This window comes from Trachurus japonicus, chromosome 3, assembly GCF_045865225.1.
Source record: "Trachurus japonicus isolate A0001 chromosome 3, Traja_1.0".
Lineage (NCBI taxonomy): Eukaryota > Metazoa > Chordata > Actinopteri > Carangiformes > Carangidae > Trachurus > Trachurus japonicus.
In genome coordinates this window covers 33,772,672-33,795,500 of record NC_140909.1, presented here as the reverse complement: position 1 = coordinate 33,795,500, position 22,829 = coordinate 33,772,672, and the positions used below count along the sequence as shown (strand labels likewise).

The 22,829-nt window shown below is 42.2% G+C and overlaps 1 protein-coding gene across 4 annotated transcripts in view; it reads left to right on the top strand.

Annotated features, from left to right (window-relative positions):
* Positions 1 to 22,083, top strand: part of lrp4 (low density lipoprotein receptor-related protein 4) — a 150,583-nt gene extending 128,500 nt beyond the window's left edge. Inside the window, exons 15-39 of one of the 4 annotated variants that reach the window (XM_085771330.1) lie at positions 2,795 to 2,971; positions 5,015 to 5,140; positions 5,911 to 6,119; positions 6,487 to 6,568; positions 6,652 to 6,757; positions 6,843 to 7,044; positions 7,290 to 7,479; positions 8,471 to 8,602; positions 9,518 to 9,658; positions 9,760 to 9,846; positions 9,943 to 10,114; positions 10,710 to 10,872; positions 10,983 to 11,208; positions 11,326 to 11,629; positions 12,065 to 12,283; positions 12,481 to 12,615; positions 13,654 to 13,762; positions 14,109 to 14,253; positions 14,522 to 14,635; positions 14,871 to 14,982; positions 15,496 to 15,557; positions 16,328 to 16,415; positions 16,531 to 16,672; positions 16,934 to 16,995; positions 18,405 to 22,083. In XM_085771330.1, the coding sequence (XP_085627456.1) occupies positions 2,795 to 2,971; positions 5,015 to 5,140; positions 5,911 to 6,119; positions 6,487 to 6,568; positions 6,652 to 6,757; positions 6,843 to 7,044; positions 7,290 to 7,479; positions 8,471 to 8,602; positions 9,518 to 9,658; positions 9,760 to 9,846; positions 9,943 to 10,114; positions 10,710 to 10,872; positions 10,983 to 11,208; positions 11,326 to 11,629; positions 12,065 to 12,283; positions 12,481 to 12,615; positions 13,654 to 13,762; positions 14,109 to 14,253; positions 14,522 to 14,635; positions 14,871 to 14,982; positions 15,496 to 15,557; positions 16,328 to 16,415; positions 16,531 to 16,672; positions 16,934 to 16,975 (3,485 nt within the window). In that variant the 3' untranslated portion in view covers positions 16,976 to 16,995; positions 18,405 to 22,083. Of the gene's footprint in view, positions 1 to 2,794; positions 2,972 to 5,014; positions 5,141 to 5,910; positions 6,120 to 6,486; positions 6,569 to 6,651; positions 6,758 to 6,842; positions 7,045 to 7,289; positions 7,480 to 8,470; positions 8,603 to 9,517; positions 9,659 to 9,759; positions 9,847 to 9,942; positions 10,115 to 10,709; positions 10,873 to 10,982; positions 11,209 to 11,325; positions 11,630 to 12,064; positions 12,284 to 12,480; positions 12,616 to 13,653; positions 13,763 to 14,060; positions 14,254 to 14,521; positions 14,636 to 14,870; positions 14,983 to 15,495; positions 15,558 to 16,327; positions 16,416 to 16,530; positions 16,673 to 16,933; positions 16,996 to 18,404 lie in introns of all 4 variants that reach the window. The other 3 variants (XM_085771321.1, XM_085771311.1, XM_085771302.1) reach the window with 3 other exon arrangements.
* The last annotated feature ends 746 nt before the right edge of the window (positions 22,084 to 22,829 follow it).

The following is a 22,829-nucleotide window of genomic DNA, read 5'->3' as shown; positions in this document are numbered from 1 at the left end:
CAGCTAGGAGACAAGATAAATCAATGAAGATAGGAGAGAACAGTGAAACATCAGTACAATCATGCAGAGACAACACATAATCAAAACATACAGAAGCAGCACATAATCAAAAAAACATCAGCACACACAATCACATTCAGGAGTGCAGACAGACATCACGTACATACTGTATAAACAGGCAGCATCCATGATCATGACGCAAATAACACACAGCCATATGTTAGTGTGTGCAGGTATAATTGTCACCAAGCCATGTTTTTAACTTGGCTGTAAAAGTTGAGTATGTATGTGTATCTTTGATATGGGTGCTGCATATTACCACCTTGAAACTGTGGTGAGCCAAAAACAATCTCATAAAAATTGATTCAGACAGACGGGGTTTCATACTTAATATACATAAAGAAGCAATTCTGTCAACTTGTGGGAAGAGGGGTGCAGGCAAAAAAAAAACCTAAGACCATGTCGGAAAAGAAACCAGAGTTTGCATTAGCACAACCACTGGCATTGTGTCAGATACTCCCAGTTACAAACCAACAATATAACCATACAAAATACTACAATATAAACCAGTGCCTATGCTAACTATTTGCTAAATAGAAGAAAACAAATTAAGAAAGATAAAATAGCATTGTACTGTAGGAATCAATATGAAGGTGCCAGATGAGCATTTGTAATGTGGAGAACAGAAGACTCATCCATTAGCTGTACTGCTTATCTGTGCACGGCCAGGTGACAACACATATAAACACACATGCACGCTGAAAACAGAAGATGCTGAGAGTTTACCATAGGAATAGTTAATAAGTGAACATGTTTGTGCACTCTGGTAGACAAACTATGGCTATGACACTGTTTCTATAAGTCATTGTTGTTTCTGTATTTGCTGACACTGTTATAGCTCCAATAACAATCTGCTTTGAATTGTTTTAGCTTAAGTGAAACGTGTTGTTTCTTCACTAAAACCAATCCAGGAGTGTTCACCTGGACTAACAGCAGCAATGAACAGTTTATTGCTCCTAAAAATTATATATATTCAAACAATAAAACAATGAAATGTTTGTGTCTTACACTCAGATGTGCACACACACACTATTACTCTGATCTTCATGGCTTATTATCATTCTGGTCTCTCTCCAGTTTTAGCCATTTACCACTTGACATTTATGCTGCACTGTAAAACACTGTCATTAAATGAGCAGTGCTGTTTTTAAAAGCCCTGCGCCAGCACGCTCACCACACCACTACCACCACCACCCCCCCACCGCCACCACCATCCCCACCACCACCGCCGCCGCCGCCGCCGCAGCTCTATGCAGCAGCAGAAATCACTTTTTCCATCCATTCAGCACTCCGATCCAACTGGCTGTGCAGCTACTCCTTTTTGGAGGGAGGAGGGATTAAACCGGAGAGAGACAGAACGTTAATTTGGACGAGCGTCGAGGAGTCACCCCCAAGCAGATGTTTCCCACTGGAGAGAAATCTGTGAGGAGTTCCCCCCGTCAGTCACACATGTTAGTGTTTAGAACAGAGCTCCACTGATATGAGCTGTGAAAAGCTGAGACTGACAATTATCAGCACAAGTCAACAATTTACACAGAGGAACGCAGTCGCAGGCTCAACGCCTCAACGCACATTCCTAATGTGGCCAACTTTTTAAAAAGCCCTGAAACTTTCTACTAACTATAAATGACGCCGTTTCATACAAGCTCGTTATTATCTGCTCAACTTGGAGCAGCATCTCTGCGTCTGTCTCGCCTGTGTGAGGTGGGTGGGGGCTCTGTCAGACAAAAGTGACATTAGCCATGTTTTTCTCATTTTCTGCTTGATAATTGTTCTTTTAATCACAAATTCTCCAAGGGACATGCTGCACACAACATGAAAAAAATAATGTTTCAAGACAGCTCGAGAGATTTAAACAAAAACCAAAAAATCCCAAGTATTTGGCGATCAAGTTAAAGGTCCTGCTTTTCTCTCCATTTTTGTCACAGTTGATCAAAGTCTTCATCCATATGAAGCTGTATTTGTGGTTTGAAGTAAAAAAAAAAAAAAAAAAAAACATCTGAATGTAGTTTTACATCTTTTCTCTGGAGCTCTCATTTAAACCATAAACAGACACTAAAACTCTCCTTTAAAACTGAAATTTATGAGATTGTTTTCAGATTAAGACAAAAACACTGTATACTACACACACAAGTGGCAAGGATTGTCCAAATCTCTCCTTTAAAAATAGAAGGCAAGACCAGAGCTGGATGAAAACGGTCCAGGAGCAGCCTCTTCTTGTATCAGTCTCTGCTGTGGATGCTGTGTTCAGACTCTGGACAGAAAACTCACACAGTGCTTCAGGAAACCAACGGAGGGGAGCGCCTCTGCTTTTGGACACTCCGGCCACAACTAAACCAGCTACAGGCCGATGAGAGGCAGAGTAATTGAAAGCAGCTCTAAATGGGGAAGATATGACATCAGCCAAGCCCACAGCGCTGAATGGGAGGATGTTTAGAGAGCGTTGGAAGAACAAGCCAGATTCAGCGTTTGTTCTTTCCGTTTATGTGTGTTTTGTCTGTTTGGAAAGAGTCTTCAAATCTCCACATAAACTTTGCAGATGCAGTATTTTTGCTCATTATCAGGGTGTCAAACTTAACGCCTGCGTTAGTTCACGTTTAACGATTAACTTCCACCAAAACAACATCATCTTGTTCTTCCATAAGAAAAGTCTTTGGCCTGCTGCTGCTGCTGGTCTGTTTAAACGCTTCAGTGAGCACCTCTGAGCTCTGTCTCTCTTTCCCCCTCTCTTCAGGCCTGCCCCATCCGTTCGCCATCACGGTATTTGAGGACAGCCTCTACTGGACCGACTGGCACACCAAGAGCATCAACAGCGCCAACAAATTCACCGGCAAGAACCAGGAGATTATTCGCAACAAGCTGCACTTCCCCATGGACATCCACACCCTGCACCCCCAGAGGCAGCCCGCAGGTGGGTACACAGCCGGGTCGAAAGCTGTATGCTCATTTTAAAGAGTGTTTAAGTGTTGTATACCCTCACTTTTTACACTATTTAAACATCTTTCAGTATAAAGGATAATGGTTGAGGGAATCTGAGGGAAACAATGTCACATTTTAGTAAGTACCGGTAAAAGAAAATGCATTTAAAGTAACATGTAATATCATAGAAATGTAGTACAGTATTTGTCTTTTGAAGATTAGTGGAGTTAAAGTAATACATTTACAAAAAGCAGTGTTAATTAAGAAATATAATTAAGTAGTTCTAAATTTAATTTGAAACATTTTTTTCCTTCCTCTGTTGTCTAAATACTTTATGGTCACAAAGCAACAACTTGAATCGGGGGAATCCGTTGTATTACAATGGAGTAATTCACTATATTGTTTTGATCTTGTATCTAATAGCAACAAGAAATGCCATAATTTCATATTGATAAAGTGATATTTTGGCTTTGTGGTTATTCTTGTGCAACAGTCAAAAGTCTGTCAAGGATAAATGAGATAGTTGTGGTTATTGTGAGGTTCAATGATGTCATGGTCGGGTCACAAAAAAGCTCTGACAATAACGTATTGTACAGTACATTGGACAAAGGGCGGAGCAGAGATATCATACAGTGCATCATTTCGGCTTGAGTCCAAGGCCTTATATGGTCATTTGTTTACCTCGTATGCCTTCAGATCTGTCTGTGATTGGGTCTTTTTTTAAATGAATTCTGGTCAAGAACAAAGGACCCATTATTAAAAATGTTCAAGTTTGCAGCCTGAAGCAGAAGAAAATGTTGTCATGCATCAGGCGGGGGAATAAAATAAAATGCTCAACAACAAAACATCAAACAAAGATGCAGCATTAGATCAGCCGTTTGAGGACAGACTGTGAAAACAGGAAACCGTCTTTCAAGGTATCATCACACAGAGTGGCGAACTGTGAGATGATGCAGTGTTTTGTTGCACTTGCGTCCAACCCAATGGTCAAACGGCCAGCTGAGGTGTTTTATCAGCACAATAGCAAACACTTGTGTCCTTTGCTAACAAACCATGTTAAAGTTGAGTTCAGGCCAAGAGAAAGTTTTGCTTATCATGCTGATAAAACACTGTAAACAGTCTTGACTCTAATTTGAACTGTGGGCTGCCTCTGTGTTGGCAGAGGGAGGTCAGTCACTTGTTTTGGTTGAGATTAAGTGAGGTTGTGTTAGTTCATGTGATGAACGGATTTGAACTCTGTATTAATTAAACAAAGCAAAGAGTCTGAGGGTCTCAAGTGAAATCCAGACGCACACTATGACATTTAAAAAGAGCAGGCTCTACAGTTGATGTACGCCATTACATTTTCCAGAATCTTCATTTTACCAGAGTTTTTATTTCTAATTTGAAATGCATGAAGTAAATACTGGGTTTCATCCTAGTTCCAATATTACACTCCTTTTCTGCCAACATCTGTCTCCGGAGGTGGAAAACAGTGTTTGTGTTAACTTTTGTCTTGCCTCAGCTTGTGATGTACTGTTGTTTCCAGCCTGCCCTGAAGACACACTGCTGCTCAGAGAGCTATAATAAGCTCTAGTAATGTAAACACAACAATAGCCTTGCATTTTTAATTCATATGCAACCAAAAATGTTTTAGTTATGCCTTATAAGTTAACTTCAGATTGAGTGATCATCATACTTCCAGTCTTCAACTATACTTTTAAATGCAATTGACTGAAAATAAGTTAAATCCCACTTGATTCAATTTGAATTAAAAGCGGATTTATGTTGCTATGCTGTTCAGTTACAACCTCTTTCTAATTGGAGGCAGTGAATATGTAAAAGTGACACTGCATCCTCCAGTTTCAACAATGAAATAAATGAATGAAATACCATCATAGAAAATAGAAATTATTTTCTTTTATAGTGGACAGGCAGAAAGAGCACAGCATGCAACCTGGTTGGATGCAAAAAAACAATCCAACCAGTTTCTAACCACATAAATCATCGCATGCTGAGCCGTGTGTCTGTGTCTGTGTCTGTGTCTGTGCTGCAGGTGGCAGGAACCGCTGTGGCACCAACAACGGAGGCTGCAGCCACCTGTGTCTCCCCAGCAACAAGACTTACACCTGTGCCTGTCCCACCGGCTTCAAGAAGGTGGACCACCACAACTGTGCCAACGGTGAGTCCCCCACACACATCCAACTTTGTTGTCCTTGCTGTCAGAGGGAAACCTTGTATGTCCAAAACTGTCACTTTTCAGGAAATAGATAAGAGGTCATTTGAATAACTGGACATTGCAACAGCTGACATTCATTAGCTCTTGTTCATGTTTTTTATTGGTCCAATTAATCCCTCAAAGGAAAATGATAAAATATGAAAACACAAGGTTTCCACCCGACAGCATGAGATGTCTCATACTTTAATGGGCATTATATGTTGATTTTGTGTGTAAAAGTGTGAAATGCAATTTTAGCAAGTTAATACTAGATTATCATTGAATGCATTAAAATAATGTTTGATATAATAAATGAAGCAGTTATTGTGAAACCCCTCAGACATGGCTGTGTGTTAGTGATTGAATTTATTATATATATTTTTAAAAATGCATGCAGAAGATGATTGTAATATCAAGACTTGATAAATGAAATTCCAACTAATGGGAATTTAAAACAAAATTATCTTTTTATTGAATTCTTGTTACTTTTATGAGAGTTTCTTGAGCTTCTTGAAATAGAACACCATGTCATTATTAAAATATCTAATTTTTATGCTGTCATTCTAGATGATTATTATAGTGAAGGGTTATAATGATACTAATGAGTCAGCCTGATTAGATTCGCCCTTTAAGGCCTGTTAGTCATCTGTGTAGTAGTGCTGTTTTGCTGTGTTCACTCTTGACCCCACTGTTAAACCTAGAAGACTGACAGAAGACCTTTGGTCTTTAATCAGGTCTTGACAAGTTCCTGCTTTTTGCCCGAAGGACGGACATCCGACGAATCAGCTTTGATACAGAGGACATGTCTGATGATGTCATCCCTCTGGCTGACGTGCGCAATGCCGTGGCTCTGGACTGGGACGCCAAAGATGGCTTCATTTACTGGACGGACGTTACCACAGACTCTATCAACAGAGCGCTTTGGAACGGCACCAAACAGGAGGTCAGTGGCATTTCTACTCTGACTGAACTCAGCACAGACATCCCATCATTTCTCATCTGTCCTGGTCGATATGGAGGGAAGCAGCAGCTGAGGACAGAGGGATTTAAGTTAATGCAATGCTGCCATCTACTGGGGCTGACTGAGAAGTGGAACAGCAAGTCATTTCAGATACAGAAGTAGTTTAGTAGTAGTCAGTTCACCTTGTTTTCCTCTGCTCGCATGAAAACAGAAAAGACCAAAACACACACGAAGAGGAAGATTGATTCATAGTGATCTGTTTATCTGTGAGTCCAAAGGTTGCAGATGTAGCCTGAGGGGACATAAAGGACTGGGAGGACTCAGATGGTTTTTGTCCCTGTTTTTCCAGGTGGTGGTGGACACCAGTCTGGAGAGCCCAGCAGGTCTGGCAATTGACTGGGTGACCAGCAAGCTCTACTGGACCGATGCTGGTAAATGACATTACTTATTCGTTAACTCATGCATAATAACTGTCATGACTCAGATTTCAACAAGTCATGTCATGTCCTCTCAGGTACGGACCGTATTGAAGTTTCTAATGCTGATGGGAGCATGCGGACTGTCCTGATATGGGAGAACCTGGACCGACCCAGGGACATTGTCGTCGACCCAGTCGGAGGGTGAGATATTAAAAGGTTTTAAAAAGAAACACATGAATTTGACATGACATTCTCATTATATCTCATTTGATTTGACTCTTTGTAGTTTCATGTACTGGACCGACTGGGGTGCCAACCCGAAGATCGAGCGTGCAGGAATGGACGCCTCCAGTCGCATCGTCATCATCTCATCCAATCTGACTTGGCCCAACGGACTCGCCATCGACTATGAGACCAAACGCCTCTACTGGGCCGATGCTGGCATGAAGACTATTGAATTTGGCAACTTTGATGGTTCTGACCGACAGGTAGAGGCTGTTTTTAAGTTCATTCTCCCACGGTTAATGTGTCTGTTGATTTGTTGAGAAAAATTGTTGAGAAATTCTTTAAATGTAAAATATAGGAGGTTGGAATAAAACATTTTGTTACTGGCAGTTTCATCAGTTATGGAGATTTGCCTTTCTCTTTTCTGTTCATTTGGAATCAGCGCTATAAACAGCTATTTTGGAAAATGGATATGTATATATCATTTTTTGGGTTCTTTTGCATACAGGTTTTGATTGGCAGCCAGCTGCCTCACCCCTTTGGCCTGACTGTGCACAAGGACAAACTGTACTGGACAGACTGGCAGTCCAAGAGCATCCAGAGTGCTGACAAGCTCACAGGCCTGGGACGCCACACACTGGCCGAAAACCTGGAGAACCTCATGGACATTCACATGTTCCACCGACACCGCGAGACAGGTCCGTGTGTGTGTCGGCGTTCTAGATCAAGACTGAAACACACATGTAACAGTGCAGTCACCAAGTAGAAGGGCAGGGACGCCATCCCATGAGTAGCGTTAGGAACTCCAGCTATTTTTAGTATTTAATAACTGTTATTTTCTCAAGCCTGGAAAATGGGACAGCAGATTTAGAATGATGGAGCAGCCTGTCCTGTTTTATTTCATTAGTCTAAGCAGACAAAGTGTTTATCCATTAGTGCAGGTCTGGAGTTTAGTCTACAGAAAGTAAGGGGGTCACGAAAATCAATGTTTTTGTCAGTGTCAGCTGCATTTGCATGAAAGGGACCATTCACCTTGAGGGTATGTGCTCTACCAGGAGTGGTTCTCCTGGTAGAGCACATACCAGTGGGGCTTAGTCATGGCCACAGCAGAATCTGACGCCATGGCTTCTTGCTACATGTCATCCCTCTTCTCTTTCTCCCCCGTTTTCCAACTTCTGTTTCTCACTCTCCCTTTAAGGTCCTCAAAAAACTTGAATGAAACTCATCACCATTTAATTTTAGTTCCAGTGTGAGATATGAGATGTGTGTCATAGTGATTACACTCATGGAATACACCTATCATGTCTGTCCTGGGCCTGCATTGTCTCTGGTTTCAAAGAAGAAGAAAAAAATCACTCACTGCTTTTCTGACTTTTGCCGCCTTTTCTCGGCTCATATCCAGTGTCTCTGCTGACACTGGTAGGATTACAGGTAAACTGAAACCACAACGTTGGCTGAGAGAGCAGAGAGCCCCAGGGGGCCCATGCCAGACCGAAAACCTCACCAATCTCACTGATGTGTGTGTGGGGGGCTTTCCTCTGTTCTCTGTTGCCTTTCACTGTAGCGTAGTGTTTTTCTTTCTTGTTTGCCCCACTTTTTTTCCCCCCATTCCCTTTTCCTCAAAGCCGACCTAGAAAGAAAGTGGAATGGTGGATGAGTTAAGTCTGGTTGTGTGTCTTCCTTCTGTAGTGCGTAACCCCTGTGCGGTGAATAATGGCGGCTGCAGCCACCTCTGTCTTCTGGCTCCTGCTCCCAAAGCCTCCAGCTGTGCCTGCCCCACTGGGATCAACCTGCAGTCGGATGGAAAGACCTGCTCGCCTGGTATGAAACAACCTCTGTTTGCATTGGAAAAAGTTGAAATGGAGGACTCATCATTCCACATTGTCCCTTGGGTGTTTAATGTTCAAAAATATGCCCAGAAATCATATTATTAAAGGGATAGTTCAGCATTTTTGGCAAATTGGCCCTATTGCCATAATCCCTATAGTCATAGCATTGTCGGTGCTCAGAGCTACGCTACGGAGGCTAATGGAATTTCTTGGTTTCCCTCATCAAATACACACGCTATGAGATAATAACGGAATGTTAAGAGACAGAGTTGTTTTCTGGGCAAATGCAGAAACTGCTTGCCGGAAAACTGCCCCCGACGAGAACACGCATCAGGGGTTATGCGTGACGTTATGATTACCTCGAAAACAGGTAACAAACCTACTCCTATGGACTATATGGGTTATTGCAATGGGCCAATTTGCCAAAATGTTGAACTATCCCTTTAAGAAGAAGCTTCTTACCATCTAAGATCTCTAAATCAAAATTATGTTTTCACTTCAGTGTAAAGACACAACCCAGTTTCTTGTATTGTATGTTAGTCTATTTTTTTTTGCTCTTCATAATGGAAATTTACAGAATGCAAAGAAATATGGACAAAAACTGGATTTCTGGCAAATCCTGTATGTAATGTAACCTAAAACCTTATAATTAATGCCTACATCAACAAAAGCCTTTTAGGAGTGGTAGTACAGTACAATAGTAGTGACAAAATCCTCCAAAAATCCCTTTCATAAGTCTGCAGATAAAAGGGGAGAAACCTTCACAGAGACAGCATCGAGTTCAAAAGGTTAATATCAAAAACTTTGGCTCTGAGGAAGATGAAAGCGTGTCAGTGCCTTTTGTGTTCTGACAGAATGGTGCTGTGATGTGTGCTGACACGTGTTATGTGTGTGTGTGTGTGTGCAGGAATGAACAGCTTCCTGATCTTCGCACGGAGGACCGACATCAGGATGGTTTCTCTGGATATCCCTTACTTTGCTGATGTGGTGCTGGCCGTCAATAGCTCCATGAAAAACACTATCGCCATTGGTGTCGACCCTAAAGAAGGTCTGCATGTCTTTTGGTTTAAAAAAAAATGTTGCTTTCAAAAAGAGAAGTGACATGAAAATAGAGTTTTGACATGTCGATGTATGTGTCGTCCCCTGCAGCAAAGGTTTACTGGTCTGACAGTACGCTGAAGAAAATCAGCAGAGCCAACATCAATGGAACGGCAAATGAAGACATCATAGCTACAGGTGAGGAAGGTGGCTGTGGTGTTTGATCCTGTTAAACCTCCCCTCAGCCGCGGGTCCATCTTCACTCACCTTTACTCTCTCTCTGTGTCTCTGTAGGGTTGGTGACGACCGACGGTCTGGCGGTGGACGCCCGCGGCAGGAAGATCTATTGGACTGACACGGGAACTAACCGCATCGAGGTGGCCAACCTGGACGGCTCCATGAGGAAAGTCCTGGTCTGGCAAAACCTGGACAGCCCTCGAGCCATCGCGCTCTACCATGAGATGGGGTGAGGCGGCTTATTTGCTCCCTTTTGTGAATGAAAAACGGTGTCGTGACCGTGCTTGTCCCCAGCAACTACTTTCACCCTTTTTATGGTGTCTGACTTTCAGTGATGGGAATAACGGCGCTACTTTTTCCAGGAACGAGCAATCAAAAAGTTACTGTTTCCCCCATTCATAACGCGTTGTTATGTTACCGTTACTGAAAATAAAATGCGCCGTTACTCGTCGTTACTTGACTCAAGAAGCCCTATAAAAAAATAACACACAGTGTGCGTTATATACACTTTTTTTCAGTCCATCAACTAGTCGGAAAAAAAAGCTGTTTATCTGGAACTAACCAGCTCTTTCACTGACGAGCACATCGCAGAGCCTGCCTGTGTGGAGGAATACTGAGTGAGTTGGTTAGTTCCAGATAAACGGGAGGTAAGGTGAATGGTTAGGGGGGTGAGTCCAAGTACTTTGACATATTTGAGCATTACGCAACACAATAGTTACTTGCCCTTGTAATTAGTTACTTTGATGTAGTAATTCAGTTACTTTTTGAAGAAAATAACTAGTAACCAACACTGCTGACCTTTGACCTCTGTGTCCTTACCATAGGTATATGTACTGGACGGACTGGGGAGAGCATGCTAAGCTGGAGCGCTCAGCAATGGACGGATCCGACCGCGTGGTCCTCATCAGTAACAACCTGGGCTGGCCCAACGGCCTGGCTATCGACATGGCCGGCTCACAGCTACTGTGGGCTGACGCTCACACCGAGGTCAGTCATGGCCCCTCGTTATATTTTGAATTTTCTCATAAATTATAAATTGATTTTGTTCTTAAGGCTGTGTTTTTTTTTTTTAACCTTGTGTCTTTGATCCTGTTCAGCGAATTGAGGCAGCTGACCTGAACGGGCAGAATCGCCACACCCTCGTGACTCCAGTCCAGCACCCTTATGGTTTAACCCTGCTCGGGCCCCATATCTACTGGACTGACTGGCAGAGCCGCAGCATCCAGCGAGCTGACAAGAACACGGGGGCCAACACCATCACGGTGCGATCCAACCTGCCAGGCCTGATGGACATCCAGGCTGTAGACAGGGAGAAACCACTGGGTGAGGCATTTTCCGCCGATTTGCAATATTGGACGTATAGAATCCAATATTTTGTCGCATAATTGAAGAGCAGCTCTGTCACTTTGCACCAAGCCTTGTCTCTCCATCCTCCCCCAGGTTTTAATAAGTGTGGCAGGAGGAACGGGGGCTGCACCCACCTGTGCCTGCCTCGTCCCAACGGCACATCCTGCGCCTGTCCCACCGGCATCTTGCTCAAGGGAGACGGCAGGTCATGTGAAGACTCCCCGGAGACGTACTTGCTCTTCTCCAACCGTGTCAGCGTGCGCAGAATCTCACTGGACACCAACGACCACACCGATGTTCACGTACCGGTGCCCGAGCTGCACAATGTCATCTCACTGGACTATGACAGCGTAGATGGAAAACTTTACTACACTGACGTCACTCTAGACGTTATAAGGTGTGAACACAAACATCTGCACGCAAACTCTCTTTTGCCTTTAATTCATGTCCATCATTTTGTAAATAAAAACAAAGATTGGTGTAATTAGGAGGGGTCTTTGATTACGCTTTTATCATCCTACCTCTTATGCACAAATTTGTTTAGTTTGGACTGAAGCATCATGCATGTCTGAGTATAATTATGTAGGTAGAAGTCAGAATAGAATTTGTGTATAGTTTCTACCCATGATGACCGTACATACGTAGATGTACAGATTATGGATAAAGTTCAAGAAGATGTTTTATTTTTTATGATTTTGTAGAGAAACAGAGATAATACTTTTCAGTGCTATTTTGAAAAGTAATCTTCTACAAGAGAGAGAAAATTTTAAAATGTATGCAATAGTCAAGTGTGGAAATAACATTAAAAAAATGCTGCCCATATTTTGTGTAGGCGTTCAAACCTAGACGGCACTGACATGGAGACGGTGATCAGTCAGGGCTTGAAGACCACAGACGGGCTGGCTGTAGACTGGGTGTCCAGGAACATGTACTGGACCGACACCGGGCGCAACACCATCGAGGTGGCCCGCCTGGATGGAACCAGCCGCAAGGTCCTGGTCAACAACAGTCTGGACGAACCCAGAGCCATCGCAGTGTTCCCAAGCAAAGGGTAAGAGTGACGAGTTATAATATTGAATATTTCTAACAGTAATTTGTTAAGCATCTTATCTTTTATGGGGCTGTTGAAAGCCACATGAAAAGTAGAGAAAAAGTTGAAAATATTGACCGAGAAAAGAAACATTTTAGAAGCTGTAGTTTGCTTTTACAATTGTGAGTCTCCTCACCAGTTCAACCTTGTCTCTGCAGGTTCCTGTTCTGGACTGACTGGGGTCACATTGCAAAGATTGAGCGGTCTCACTTGGACGGGTCGGACAGAAAGGTCCTGATCAATACAGACCTGGGCTGGCCCAACGGCCTCACACTAGACTACGACACACGAAGGTCAGAGAGGGAAACTCATATGTTGAACGATCTACCTCTATGGATTTTTTCCCCACAAAAGAGCCTTGTAAAATATATTGGATTATAATTCTGGTGGGGTGTCAGGAGTTTTATCTACAAGACAAGAAGGGAATCCAGAAAATTGTACATCCAGTTATGTAACAGCTGAACGTACTGAGAGTAATCATGAAGAGTTTGCACATTTGATAAACTGACCTAAGAAAGTATTGATTCTTCATTTTTAACTGTTTATATTATTGGGTGCAATCACCGAAAACTATGTAAAGGGATAGGTCAACATTTTGGCAAATTGGCCCATTGCCATAATCCCTATAGTCTTGGGAGCAGGTTCGTTACATTTAATTGTCGGTGCAAGCTATTTTTAGAACGGCGGAGCAGAACTGCGAGCTGCTCAGAGCTCCAAAACGCTCTCGTGGACAAGTTGTGACCTGTACATTCACCACGCTATGAGATAATAACAGAACGTTATGAGACAGAGTTGTTTGAGGTAAATACAGAGACAGCTTGCTGAAAAACTGCTCTGATGGGAACGCGCATCAGCGGTTTAGCATGAATTTACCTCGAAAACAACATCTCCTAGCATTCCGAAACCAAGAAATCCCATTAGCCTCCGTAGCGTAGCTCTGAGCAGCTCACGGCTCTGCTCCGCCGTTCTAAAAATAGCTTGCACCGACAAATAAAGGTAACGAACCTACTGCTATGACGATAGGGATTATGGCAATGGGCCAATTTGCCAAAATGTTGAACTATCCCTTTCAATAGTAGCAAGTTTGTGCTGTAATAAGATTGATAACAGCTGAGGAGTCCATCCAAGGCTAATGATAGCTGAACCAAATCTGATCATGTATAGCTTGAGGATAAACCAAACCCAATCTGAACCCACTAGTGGTTAGTGATAAAAGTATTTTATCTTGTATGGAATTAACTTAACAGCCTTACAGGTTTTGTCTTGTTTTCATGTTGGTAAGTGTTTCCACAGACTGAAGGATGTTTACTGACACTTGATGTTTTCAACAGGATCTTCTGGGTGGACGCCCACTTAGACAGGATTGAGAGTTCGGACCTAAACGGGAAACTGCGTCAGGTCCTTGTCAGCCCGGTGTCCCACCCGTTCGCTCTCACACAGGTACCCCCACCCCCACCCCTCCTAACCCTCCGCTGTGGGCTGACCCCCCTTCCTCCACTCACCTGCTCTCTTTCACTCATCGGCTCACCGTGTGACTCTCACTGGTCGTCTCTCCGTCCCTCCAGCTCATACTGAACTCATTCAACTTAACCATTTCTTCTACTTCCCTTCCACTCTGACCCTCATTTTTCTTCCCCCTCTCTCCCTCCCCCTTTTTCCCCTCCCCCTTTCTTCCTCCCGCCCCTCGCTCCTTGTCCCTGTTTTTCCTCTCCTCTCTTCTTCTCCCTCGTTTCCCCAGTTGAAGCCGGTGTCCTCCCCTCTAACCCCTTTCTCCCGACTCTCGCAGCAAGACCGCTGGATCTACTGGACGGACTGGCAGACTAAGTCCATCCAGCGGGTGGACAAACACACCGGCCGTAACAAGGAAACGGTGCTGCCCAATGTGGAGGGCCTCATGGACATTATAGTGGTATCACCCCACAGACAGACAGGTAAGGAGGATTTCCCTCCTGCACTACAGCTAACATGGGACATACCGAAGACCTGAATTTAGTTTTTCTACTTTTTCTGTTGATAATAATATGAAGAAAACAAAATCATCGACAATTTTATCTCTATGTCTCTATCAGTCTCCTATTGCTATGTAGTTATAAACATTGTTGATTGGTTAAAAAATCTGGATGATTCTGTAGAAATGTACCTCAAATGTAATTAGACTGCTAAGTTCCAGTTGTGAATGTGCCTCATCCTCTCACTCAGGTACCAACCTCTGTGGCGTGAATAATGGCGGATGCACTCACCTCTGCTTCGCAAAGACCAACAGTTTTGTGTGTGCCTGTCCCGATGAACCAGACGGGCGTCCCTGCTCCACCAGTGAGTGGCCGGTCGCTGTGACAGGGCAATGTGTAACTGACAGTTGCATGTGCTGACTTTTTACATGCTGGACCATAATTTACCTTCCAGACAGTGATTCAGTCTAAACCCCATGCATATATTTGGGTAATAGGAAATGTTCACAGTAGAAATGTCTTGGCCACAGTAAAAAAAAAAAAAAGGTGTTTGTGTGTGACAAGTTTGTTCCAGGCTCTGATACATTTGTCTTTATCAGTTTCAGGTTACATCCCTACTTCTCCTGCCAAAGGAACCATCAGCACGCCTGTCCCCAACAACATCCCTAAAGGTCCAACTGACACTCCACACAGAGGGCCCTCACTGGTCAAGTACGTCTGTTTGGAATATTTTGTAATTGTTTAACAGGAGAGCTCCTATTTGAAATCGTTACCTCATTTAACTGGCTCCAAAAGGTAATAAAACTAAACACTTAACATCTCTGCTGTCATGTTATCAGTGTGAGAAACAAGATGACAGATTTTCTCTCACTTCTTTTAGTTCATCTAATTTGAAGCACTACTTTACTATAATTGGGGAGGTGAAGTTGCTCATCCTTGCTAAAGAAAATATTGAATTCTTTCAGTCCCTAAGAGGTTGGGGAATTTTCTCACTTCACCGAGGACTAATTATGTCACTGTTCATCCCTAACACAGAACACAATGGGGTTTTCAGTCAGCAGTAGTTCTACAGAAGCTTATACACTCTTCCCAAAAGGCCTTACACAGAGTTATCTTCAGGGAAAACTATAGAATGGGTTTGACTTAATAAGGTCCTATCCAGCTATTATTAAGTGGAGTGCTCTAACATGAGATGTTGTATTCCTTGTTTTGTTTTTTTTACAGCTGCACTGACAAGAACCTGAGTGTGGAGGGCTGCACAAGCAACGTGGTGACGGCTCCTCATGGTCAGTATACAAATGAATGATATCAGTAATAATAAACTTTAATTGTATAGCCCCTATGCACACAAGACATGTAGCACAAAGACATAAGACCTTTTATTGATCCTATGTGTGGGAAGCACTTTACTATTAAGAAATGACATCAACCAAGTGCTTCATATGAAAAGACACAAAATGAACATAAAAGTACCGACAGGGAATTAAAAAAAAAAAAAAAGATAGAATGAGATTGAATGATGCTAAAGTAATACATGAAATAACTACAATCAATGAGTACTTATAAAAGAACTTTTCTAATCTCTCTGGATCAAATGATCTGAGACTCACATCTGACATTTTAGAGATTGAACATCTTAACTACAGTTACAGAGAAAAAGCCATGTATTGTATCTAAGAATGGAAGCCGGACACTGTTACACTGTAGCTATATGAAAAGAGTAAAAAAAAAAACAATTAACCTTAATTTTTATTTATCCAACAACTAAAAGCATGTAACCTTGAAACACTGTAGCTGTTGGTTACTGGCTTGCAAAACAACATAATCACAGCTTTGGAGGTGTTATATAATGGCGTTGTGTGGGAGGTACTGTACAGTAATTACTAGTCCCCAACTTGTAAACATCATTGAAATCACCAACCAAGCAATTACAACTGGGAAAGTGTTTTTTTGTTTTTTTTCCTATGCTCTAACACATACTGAATGTCTCCTAGAGGATAAATGAAGCATTATAATATTTTCATCTAATCTTTAATACCTGTGCTTTGGGTTGCAGGGGAAGGCCTTCACATCAGCTACGTGATTGGTGGAGTTCTGACCATCCTGGCTATTCTGATCCTGATTGCTGCTTTGATCATTTACAGGTCAGCTCCCTGATAATTGTTCTCTCAGATCTTAAACAGGAACAATGACTTTCATTCAGAACAGAGAAAATAGCTCAACGTGTAAACCATGTGCTTTTGTGATTTTGATCAACAGACATAAAAAATCAAAGTTTGCCGACCCGGGAGTGAGCAACCTGACCTACAGTAACCCGTCCTACAGGACGTCCACACAAGAGGTGAAGATCGAGGCGTCGCAGAAGCCTCCGATATACAACCAGCTTCGATATAAGAAAGAGGTAATGAACAGACTGCGGCCTGGACTGAAAGTGACAGACTCTTTTTTTTCTGTTTAATAGATGAATGGATTTAAGGTGAATCCATGATATTTTCTTTGAATGATCACAGACTGTGCAGGTGTATGGTGGGTAACCACTGAGACAAAATGACTTCACCGTTTGTCTCTGGTCATATTGATTGTGATGGATTGTGACATGTGCGGTTCACAAGACACCGGCGCTCATCTTCTCCTCCTCCCCCCTCTATCTCCCTCATTGCAGCTCTCTCATCCCTACAACTCCCTCTCTCCCTTTATCTTTTGACCCACTAGTCCCGTGGAGAGGTAGTTACACAGCATGGAGGAGCCCTGTCCGCTCCAGTTGTGTTTTCTCTGACTTTTTTGTTTTTACTCTCATTGCCTCCGTATTTCATCGCATGTTGTCTGCCATCCAATACCTCATCATTTCTCTTTTTGGTGCAGTTTCTGAGATCTGTGATCAGCTGCATGTCAGTGTTTATACTACTTTATTTCTATTGTGTGTAACTGATGTTTCAACAGGAGAGGGGCCGACAAATACGTTTAGATTTTGTTAAAGGGATAGTTCAACATTTTGGCAAATTGCCATAATCCTTATAGTTTTAGGAGTAGGTTTGTTACCTTTAATTGTCGGTGCAAGCTATTTTTAGAACGGCGGATCAGAGCCGCGAGCTGCTCTGATCTATGCTACAGAGGCTATTGGGATTTCTTGGTTTCCCTCATCAAATACACAATCCAACAACTCCAAAACGCTCTGATGGACAAGTTATGACCTGGACATTCACCACGCTATGAGATAATAACGGAACGAGACAGAGTTGTTTTTGAGGCAAATGCAGAGACTGCTTGCCGAAAAACTGCCATCGCACAACTGCACAAATTTACCTCGAAAACAACTCTTTGATGAGGCAAACCAAGAAATCCCATTAGCCTCTGAGTAGCTCATGACGCGACTCTGCTCCGCTGTTCTAAAAACAGCTTGCACCAATAATTAAAGGTAACGAACCTACTCCTAAAACTATAGGGATTATGGCAATGGGCTAATTTGCCAAAATGTTGAACTATCTCTTTAAAGGTGCTATATGTATTGTTAAGCCTTGGAATGACCATAAACTACTAAGGAGCATGTTGCAGACAGGTAGTTGGTTCTGTGTCAAAACTATGATGTAAAAGATGTAAGGACACTGACATTGAATGATGTGCATTGTCCACTGACACTGTCCAAATGTCCCCTGCTCCACCAAACTGACCAAACTGTTTAAAGAGTTTCATATGCAATTTTAGCTTAGTTTAGCTCCATGTGCTTTAGGCCTGGTCAATGATAATTACAAACCTGTAGCACCTTAATCTGAAAACCAAAAAACTAACTCCAGAAAGCGCAGCATTACTAAAAGGAGCCAGGTTGCTGTGCATGGATTGTGTTTAAAGGTGATGTTTTGATCTGCAGTGTTGTGCTGTTTGTTTTTCATTAATCCTTGAAGGAAATCCACCTTACACAGGTTGAACTTTTACAATGCTAGTGATCTTTTTCTAACCAACCAATGTGAACAAGAAAGAAAGAAAGAAAGAAAAAGGATACGCAGAAGAAGTGAACTCCTATGTATAATGTAGTGGAACAGAATAACAGATCTTGCGAAGCTGAGGGTGGATTTTTGCTAACATACTGTACGTAAACGCCATCACTCTGCCCCGACTAACTGAGTCTTGTTGTCCAGGGGGGAGTGGACGGAGGCTACACCAAGGAGAAGATCCGCATCGTGGAAGGCGTGTGTCTCCTGTCCAACGAGGAGCTTTACTGGGACGACCTCAAACAGATCAAGCCGTCCAGAGGAGGCCTGCACACCTGCATGCGCACGGACACCGTGTCGCTGCAGGCCAGCAGCGCCTCGCTAGACGACGGCGAGACTGAGCAGCTCCTCCAGGAGGAGGCGTCCGAATGCTCCTCCATAACCACCCTGACTCCTTCGGCCATCACCCCGCAGCGTCACGCCCAGCACAGCCTGCCCGACACCGGCTGGACCTCCACACGCAAACCCTCTACCGAGAGCGAAGTGTGAGGGAGCCCCGACCCCCCCACCCCACCCTACTCCCACACCCACTCCCGCCCTCTGTGCTTTATCTCAACCTCTATTACCTAATACATACAAACACACACCTGTATTTATAGCTGGTACGAAAACACAGTAAATGGTAAATAGGTACAAACACAGTAACGGCTGCATATGTAGAGTAACAGTACATATGAACCTGGTTAGAAAACAACTAAGCTCCCGTAAACGGCTCCTGTCTCTGAAAATGGGGCTCCGTCCTACTTGTGCGCACACACGCACACACACACACAAAGTACAGTCCTTCAACAGTATCCTCAGTACTACTGCCTTTTGGCAAAAATGATAAACTAATGAGCATGCTGGAATGAGAAAGCAAATAACTCTGGGGAGGAAGTGAACAGAGAGACAAAAGCGTTACCTGGAGGCTTTTTAAAGGATGCAGACTCTGAATGCGAAGAGCGCTTCTCTGTGTACATCTTCATCTTTATTTTTTGTGATTTTTTTTTTTCTTTTTCTGATTTTTTTGGGGGGGGACAAAGCTGAAAGGACATAACTCCCTGGAAGATGTAACCATGATGCTCTCTCTAATACCACTCATGTCTTTATGAACTCTATTTATGAACGTTTTTGTACTTGTAGAGTGGGTTTGCTGACTTCCAGAGAACGGCAGGAGTGTTGTGTTAGAACATTTGTGCTGCAGGACCTGGGTTTTCAAGAGTTGTATTTATGACAGTGCCAAAGGGTGGGGCTTCACAGAGTCTCCATACTTCTTTCTGCATTTACACTTCAGTAGAAATGTATCTTCATTACGAGTCATTGATTTCCTTCGACTCGCCCTCACTGGTGCGAGACCTCGGTGACGACACCTGCATCTGATTTTCTTATTTTACGGCCTCCAACGGGTCAAGCCAGGACTTGCTGTAGCTGGAGCTCTAAGCTGCTTGCAAAGGTCCATTCATCCTCTGCAAAAGTAAAAGAAAAGGAGCCTTTGTGTGTGTGTTGTTGTTGTTTTTTCTTTTCTTTTTTTAAGTTGTCAAACATTGTTGATCCTCAAAAATAGCAGAGGAAGCTGCGATGAAGTAACAGCCTAAGTGCCAAACGTCTTGTTTTTTTTTTTCCTGCTTCAACCTTAATATTTATTTTTCTCAGAGGTTTTAAAGATGTACGTGACATTTTTTGTTTTTTACTTGGGTTTGGTCACCCAAATCACAGAAAGACAAATCTTCTTACTTACCGCTACTGCTGTTCAGCCATGCAGATAGTTGTGGTTTCATTTACCCAGCTGATAAATGTCTCTGGGATTTCTTCTGCCCAAAAAACACCTGGGTTTACTGTGGAGCTGCTTCCTCAGTCTCCCAATGAGCCATTGGACATTTCCTCCATTGGTCTTTTCTAAATCTACAGTTCAGGTTCTTGGGGTTTGCTATCCAGATAAATAATGACCTATGAGCACTTACTATTACAATTTGAAGCTTTTGTTTAAATTTTTACACATTCAAAAACAGCAACAAAAAAATCTTTATTTTCAAATTCATCATTATAATGTTATACACACTGTTGTCACCATGGCTTCCTTATCCATGATATCCACCTGTAGTTTGGTTAAAAACAGGATATGCCATTTGGTCCCTCCCTGTCCATTCTTAGTGCTCATTATTTGATCCACAAAATTCTTTGGTTTGTGGGTTAGAGCATTTTTTTTAAGCTGATACAGAAATATTATAATAATGAATAACTATAGACGGGCAACAAATTAAATGAAACCCCCACATAAAGTGTCTTGGTAGTGAGAAGAATAGCTTCAGTTGTCTTTGGCAGCAGTTTTTCATGTCTCTGAGCTCTACTATGGATTAACACTATTCTGTGTTGTCATGTTGTCTAACATGTTGGTCCTAAATATCCCACAGGTGTTCAGTTGGGTTGCGATCCGGCGACTGTGAAGAGCAAAGTGTATGATTCACATCATTGGCATACTCATCAAACTGTAATGTGACTTCTTGTGGCCTTCACACGGAGGCCTTGTCATCCTGTTTACTCATTTATTCTGGTATTTACTTTAATTTGTTACCTGTCTATATTTTGTTTTTTTTTTAAATCCTGTTTTAACAAATTAACTAAACTGAGCAAGTTCATTTTTGGGAAGGCTCGTGTTGTAGGGTTAAATACAATATAATATCTGTGTTACTACAGATATGAATGTGATTTTGTGACATTATCATAGAAGGTCCAATTTTGGCTCTTGACTATAATTGTATTGCAGGAGCTTGTAAGTTTCAGAGGCTAATTTATCAAGAGACTTGGCATGTACAACCAAAAGTGTCTGCGTGACCAAACACTATTAGAGGTAAATGAGAACATTTGTTCTTTCCACGATTTGAGTTTTCATCCATCAACTCTAAATCTGTAATGCAAAGGTGCACTCGCAGTGTCTGCCGCGGTACAGCATAACAAATGGGTAAATTAGGAACACTGTGCATGTCTGACCCCATCAGACAGTGAGGGTTATAGCTTAGAAATATATCACTGACAACTTAATGAAAAAAATGAATTTAATACAAGTAAAGATATTATGCATTGCTTTAACTTTAGAGTACAACTCTTGTCTGTTGTTGAAATATGGTACAAGGAAATACTATATTGTTATATGGACAAATATATCAGTTAGACTTTATAGAACCATGTATTTTGAAGTATCTGCTACAAGTTCAGCAACTTGCTGATTTGCTGCTAGACGAAGCACTGAGGCCAATGAAAGAGGGTCTTGGCAGCTACATAACTACGGTCTCTGACGGTTGGTTGACAGTAGGCCTAGAGAGCATCACAGTGACCCAGTAACCAATCATCCCGGCTCACAGTCCCTCCAACTCTGCTGCAGGAATGCTTAAACTGTACAGATTTTGTCATGCCAATATAAGCAAAAACATTTCTGTTGAAGATATTGCATTGATTAAGTTGTATAGTCTTTTGTACAAAGGGATTTCATGACCGTTTTTAGACTTGTATTAATTTTACTCACTGGAGAAGAACATGTTTGTTTGTTTTTTTCTTTTTTGTTTTTGCTGGGTTATTTTAACCACTGTGTTTCCAAGCCTTGTAAATGATAGGGAAGATACCAGTTATTTAATAGTGCTCTTTTATCTTATGAAATACCGGTCGCGTATAGCTGTTGTAAAGTTAACAAAAAGAGGTATTTATGATTTCTGTTTGGTTGTCACTTGATGTGTAAATATGAAAAGACTGTATATGTATTTCCATGGCAGTACTAACAAGCTGTGTTGTGTGATATAGTGAATTATCCCTTTGCTATCTTTTAATATAAAATTGCATTTGCATTTCAATGAAACCTTTGGCTCACTAATCTCATCACTTACTGCTCAAATGTCTTCCACGACAGACACAATGATCACATAGAAATAAAGGAAATATATGATAGAATAGAATAGAGAATAGAGAATACTTTATTCATCCCTAGCAGGGAAATTCAAGTTAGTCCAGTAGCTCACACAACAATGACACAAAAAAGATGAACACACACACAAAAAAAAAACATTTTAACAAGTGTTATATAAAACGATTGCAGCAGGAACAAATGATCTCTTAAATCTTTCAGTTCTGCAGGTCAGGGAGATGAGCCTTTTGCTGCGGCTGCTCCTCTGACCTGAGAGGGTTTTGTGTAGAGGGTGTTGGGGGTCACCCAGGATGGTCTTCATCTTACACCCCATCCTCCACTTAACCACAGCCTCTACCAGCTCCGCTCCCTCCCCCATCACAGAGCTACATTTTTTGATGAGCCTGTCTAGTCTGTTCCTGTCCCTGACCTTGATGTTGGTACCCCAGCAGACAATAGCAAAGAATGTAACACTTGCAATGACAGACTGATAAAACATACGCAGCATTACATTACATACATCAAAAGACCTGAGTCTTCTTAAAAAGAAGAGCCTGCTTTGTGTCTTTTTGTAGGCTACACATCATTTGTGTGTACGGACCAGTATGATGATGTCATATTAAGAGATAAGACTATAACACATCAAATAAGAGAGTTTCAAGCCATGTTACTATATCGGGGTGAGGAATGTGAATCAGAAG